Consider the following 6,000-nt stretch of genomic DNA (forward strand, 5'->3'; position numbering starts at 1 on the left):
TCTATGACTGTTGACTATAGTGCCCTGCTATGACTGTTGACTATAATGACCTGCTATGACTGTTGACTATAATACCCTGGTATGACTGTTGACTATAGTGCCCTGGTATCATGACTGTTGACTGATGGCCTGGTATGACTGTTGACTATTATACCCTGGTATGACTCTTGACTATAGTGCCCTGGTATGACTGTTGACTGGTGGCCTGGTATGACTGTTCTCTGGCCATCATGCGGCCCACAGAGCCAAGGCCAGCAGGTGAGAGTGTCCTAGTAGACATGCAGCCATGCAGAGGCTAAAATAAAACCACCCAGACCAAGATAGTCCACAGAGAGCATAGATGGCTAATAAGAGTGTGAGTGTGTGTGTGTGTGTATGAGGGGGGGGGCTTCATTTTCCAGACAGTGATTGAACGTGTTAGCATATATGCACTATCACATCACTGCAAAGCCTCAGTGAACCAGAGCTGGCAGAGAGAGCAGAGGTCTGGGAACAGGCAATGGAAATTGTTTCTTTTTTGGTCTGCTGTTTGTATTGCCTGTGGAGATATTGGGGCGCGGTGTCGGGCTCCAACTAGCTACCAACTACTACCCATAAGCTACATTTTTAACTGTACGTGATGCTACACTGATGTATTTCTGTTTGCTGATGGTGTTTTTAACGGCATTAACTCACACCACTTCCTCCAATCGCTATCTGTCATACCCATTTAGATGAAGAATGTATCTTTCCATTGAGAGTCACTATGTGTGCTTGGTGGCCCAATGGTGGACCTGAAATGAGCTTATGTATTGTCTGTCTCCCGGTACAGTTTGGCCCAATCGACTGGGGGCCCAACAGGCCCCGAGGTGACATGGCTCTGGATTAACCCACGGGACTTTCCCGAATGGACTAGAGTTCATTATGAAAAGACTATAAAGGAAACACACTGGATTTGTTCAATACAGTCGAAGAGTGACGCATGGAACGAGTGTATTGAAGGGAAGTTTATGTTTGTCTTCGGATGAAACATTGAGAATTTCTCGGCATTATGCATTACATTCTTCTATGAAATTTCAACTTTTTAAAAGTTTTATGTAAGATTATTTTCATTTGCCTCTAGGGACTGTCTACACTACTGTGTGTAGACAGGCTGAACCTCCTCATCAAGGTTTCCGTCAGCTGCTCTCTCTCTCTCTCTCTCTCTCTCTCTCTCTCTCGCTCTCTCTCTCTCTCTCTTTCTCTCTGTCTCCCTCTCTCTCTCTCTCGCTCTCTCTCTCTCTCGTTCCCTCTCTCTCTCTCGTTCCCTCTCTCTCTCTCGTTCCCTCCCTCTCTCTCTCTCTCTCGTTCCCTCCCTCTCTCTCTCTCTCTCCCTCTCTTTCTCTCTGTCTCCCTCTATCTCTGAATAGATAGCTATATGGAAACTGGAAGATAAAACTTGATGCCACAAACGGCCAACAGATGGCAGTACATAACAAGAAATGTTTTGTATGGCGTGCTTTGGAGGCCTAAATTATGAGTGAGGGGGAAAAGGTGTTAGGATTGCGGTCTTATCAAAATGCCAGCTCTTTGATAGTGGCAGCTGAGGACTCCAATAGTTGTTTTATATGTAGTGATAATATGTAGTGGGCCTATCAAATTAAATGCATAAAATATTTATGTTGTCGTTTATGTCCTTTATTCAGGAGTTTTTTTCTGTGTAAGTAGAAAACATTGAATCAAGCGAGACGGTGGGATAGAAAAATAGAATCCTATAATCAGTACAAAAACATCTGCTAGAAGAAACCATACATATGAGGCCAATGTGACATGGCTCAACGCAGACGACGCAGAGGAGCGGGCGGCGGCGCCGTCTTGCCTCACCGGCGGCCCAGCGTGACGTCGTAGCTGGTCATGTGGTGGTTGTCCCAGGCGAACAGCTTCCTCTGGGCGTGGTTGTAGTCCACCATGCTGTTGTAGCGGTACTTGTTCCTGAAGGGCACTGCGATGGCGCGGCCCAGGCCCGTGGCCGTGTCGTACACGTGGTTGAGGGTGGTGTTGGTCACGCTGTAGCTGGCCACCGTGTACAGCCGCCCGCACGCCATGAAGGCGTTGGCCACCGTGTTCTTGCGCACGCCGGTGGTCCAGCTCCTCCTCACCGCCAGGCTCTGGGGGTCCAGCTGGGAGACGACGATGGCGCCCATGGCCCTGGGGGTGCTGTAGATGGCCCAGAGGCCCAGCTCGTCGGCCGCCAGGTCGATGTCCGTGTAGCCGCCCCAGGAGTAGGGGTGCTGGCCGTGGAAGCCGGCGTGGGGCAGGTCCCGGCGGGCCGCCAGGCTCTCGGAGGCCAGGTCGTAGCGCAGCAGGGTGCGACTGCGACGGCTCTGGTAGTAGAGCGCGCCGCGGTACAGCGTGGCGCCCGTGCTCTCCACGGGCTCAGGGAGCACCAGCACCTTGAGGGGGAAGCCGCGCGAGAACTGCTCGGCGTCCTCGTAGGCGAACAGCTGCCGCACGTCCTTGCCCACCGCGTCAATGCGCCACACCGTCCGGTTGGTGTAGAGGGGCCCCTGGGCGGGCCCCCGGGGGGGCTCGGGGTCCTGGAACCACACGCCGTACTTCCCTGTGATGCTGTCGGCCTTTCGGTGGAGCAGCGGCTCTCCCACTGACACCAGCTCCCCACAGCCTGGGGAAGGGGGTCAGGTTAGGGCGGGGAGGGGTACCAAACACCAGCTCACCAAAGCCCAGGCGTGAGGTGGATTGATATCTTGGTCGGACGGTGTTTTACCTGTCATGTTGTGTCCTCCTTCAGGGAGGAGGGACGAGGCCGGCACCTCCGTCACCTCCGCCTTCATCTCCTGGTAGCTGCTGTCAGGAACCCACAGGGCAGCCTCTGAAAGAAGACGGAGAAAGATCATTTGGATGAATTTTATAAACTGCATTATCGACATTTATTTAGTTTAAACTAGGTTAAACATATTGCAAGACACTGAGATGGGTAAAATAGTAAATCAACTGAGAGGCAGAGTCAGGGTTCAGTCCTACACAGGATAGAAATCATGCTTTCACTCATATCTGATCTGAGGCACATGACCAAGCCCTAAAATAGGTAGCTGTTCGTATCTTAAAGGTACTGCGTGGTCTCACATCCCTCACCCCACAACTCCCTCTTGTACCCCCTGAAGACTATTTCTGTATTTTAGCCTCTACCCTGCACATCTTGTGCAGCAAAATACACACTACCCTTCCACCATCAACTTGTAATATTTCACAATAAACAACAAAGTTTGTGCTAATTGAATAAATCAAGTGTTGCAAGACAAAATATTTGACTAAGCGTGTTTATTCTTTACAAGTTTGAACACAAGGTTGGACAAATGCAACGACAGCCCTCCTCTGTGTCTGGGACTCATGATCACAGTGGCTCTGCGGAGGTAACCGCGACCTGAGGTTAGTTTGGGAGCACTTGTTTCGGGGGGCCCTGGTACGTACTGCCAGAGGGTCCGCGGTCCGCCTGGCCCGGCGGGCAGGGCTCCTGCCTCAGGCTCTCTGCCTCCGCCCCCAGCTGCTCCACACGCCTCCGCAGGTCCTGCGCCTGGCTGCTCAGCTGCTCCTTCTCCCTCTGCAGCTGGTTCTTCTCACTCTGGGAGGAGAGCTGCTCGCTGCCGTCGCCCCTGGGGCCAGTCCTGCTGGTCCCACTGCCCCTCTGTCCCCCCGCCAGGCGGCTGACCAGGGCCTCCAGCAGGCCCAGCCTGGACAGGACGCCCTCCATCTGGTCGGCGGCGACGGGGACGCAGGCCGCGGGCTCGGCCGGGGCAGCCACGGTGAAGGTGTACTGGCAGCGGCCGTCACGGGGGTTGGTGGAGCGACCGAGGGAGGCGCGCTCCACGTCCTGGCCGTAGCTCGTCAGAACGAAGGAGGACAGGAACACGGTGGCGGACAGCTGGAGCCACATGGCGGTGAGTCGGGCTGAGGAGAAGGTGCCTTCTGGTGTGTCAGTGTGAAGGAGGCCGTTTCCTTCTCCACTACTGCCTGTTCACCTTCTGCAGGTACAAAGACGACCCCTCTTTGGTCCTGGGGACTGTTGTGGCTGCTGTTGTTTGTTGTTGTTGTTGTTGTTGCCTCGTGTGTTGTGTGCTTGTCTGTTGAGCCTCCGTCTCATCTGAAGGACCTCTAGTGAGGGCGGGTCAGTGGCTGTGAGTCAACACTGGCGATGGAGGGATCTTTATACTGTCTTGAGAGAGGGTGGGCGTGGCCGGAGCTGCAGGACTGGGTCTGAAGGGGATAGGACTAGGGGCCCCTGCCAGCAGAGTGGATGGGGCAGACAGAGACAGAGCGTCCAGGTACATGTCACACAGTTGACCCATCTCATGGAAAAACCCAATGTCGTGTTTGTTTTGTTCCACCCCCCCTCCCCCCCCGTTATTTTATTGTCTCGCCGCTCCGGAATGTCTGCCGAGGTGGTTTTGTTTTGACGGTGAGTCTTTAAGTGTGTACCCTCGCGCTTCCTTCCTCCACTACCCATCGGCATTAGCTAATGACTCCGGCATGTGTTCCACGGTAGACTCATCCGTCTAGGAATGCTTATAATGCCGTCACCTTATGATGTTCCCCTTCTTTGATTTCAATGTGTTTTGCCTCTCCTGCTTGAGTTCCTCATCAACAGGCAACCACAGCAGAATCCTCTGTGGCAAATGTTGCCCCTTGTGCTCTACAGCAAGGCATTCTTGCTAGTTTACCAACACACACGTCGGCACACACACCTGCGGGTGTGGTGTGCCGGTCATCCCCTGCTGTTGGACCGTCTGTGCCGGATGTCTGCTGCAGGGGGCCGGGCTGACGGCAGGATGCGATGCCACAGAGCATGTTTTTCACACTTATTCTTACCATATTTACCATTGTTTCAATTCTATCATTGTGCCAACTGTATCACAGCATCAGCTCCTTTTTTTTCTTCCATTTAGTTTGACTTGTTTGTTGCCATAACGATAATGAATGTGGTACAGGATGGATTAACGAGGGTAACTGGTCCATGTTGTAGAGTATCCCAGCAGGGCAGGGGTTTTAGCTGCCCAAGCGTGCACATGTGCCTCTACACACGTCTAGGTTGCATTTGTCGTGGTTATTCAACCCCTGAGTCTGTTCCTAAGTTATGTAACGTTATGACTCTGACATCATGGCTCTGACTCCCACTGGGGGCCCCTTAATATGGACTCATTTGGACTGAGGACCGAAGGGGCCGCTCTAGGCCACGAGCGACAACTTCTCCTTCCCGAATGTCTGAAAGTTTATGGTCTGGAAAACCTTTTATTTATTGATCTTTTTAATCTAGAAATGCATGTAATGGTGATGGATCCTCCATATTTTTGACATTGTCTGCTACACAATTCAAGCACAGTCTTCAACAGTGCTTCAGTGCGATTGGTCTTTTGGATGTATCAATCAAAGCATTTGTGCTTTAAGTGCATTTATGATTGTGATATTATCAGATGTTGAGTAGGAACAACAGAGTATTCATGTATGGCAAAAAACAACAAAATTGACCAAGAACCTTAAAAAAGATCCTGGACGGTGGTTTTTAACAGTTTTATCCAAAGGGGGGGATGTTTAACTACCAATTGTTTGAAAAAAAATGCCACAATATTCTGCAACAGGAAAGTCTCTGAGAAGTCTCTTTCCTTCTGCCATCGTAATGGCAGAAGGAAAGCTAAGATGAAAATGTAAGATTTGAAATTTGAATAAATTGTGTGTAGAGTGTATTGTACACATTATGGCAGCATACCTTTTGGATGGAAGAGAAACAATAAATTAATCAACATGTTCAAATGCAACGTATGCAGGTGATCTCTCTCAGGCCCCAGACGTACATTTCCAGGTGCCACACATGGAATGAGGGGTATTTAAAGTAGTTGATGTATGAGGTGAGGCAGACGCCACTCAGTCGGCCCACTAAACTTTCACAACATAGTTTCAATGAATCAAAGCCTGTAGAGCTTATAGAGCAGCTTCTAGAGAAGCCCACAGTGCATATAGAGAAGCCACAAG

At 51.1% G+C, this 6,000-nt stretch overlaps 1 protein-coding gene across 1 annotated transcript; it reads right to left on the reverse strand.

The window, feature by feature from the left end:
• Nucleotides 1-1,838: 1,838 nt before the first annotated feature.
• LOC307085418 (myocilin-like) lies at nucleotides 1,839-3,910 on the reverse strand (the record flags this gene model as incomplete). The annotated part of the gene is made up of 3 exons (XM_079750205.1): nucleotides 1,839-2,641; nucleotides 2,744-2,848; nucleotides 3,448-3,910. 3 exons carry the CDS (start codon nucleotides 3,908-3,910, stop codon nucleotides 1,839-1,841), a joined length of 1,371 nt encoding a protein of 456 aa, XP_079606331.1.
• Between the last annotated feature and the right edge of the window lie 2,090 nt (nucleotides 3,911-6,000).

The sequence above is a fragment of the Pollachius pollachius genome, assembly GCF_949987615.1.
Source record: "Pollachius pollachius genome assembly, chromosome: 14".
Lineage (NCBI taxonomy): Eukaryota > Metazoa > Chordata > Actinopteri > Gadiformes > Gadidae > Pollachius > Pollachius pollachius.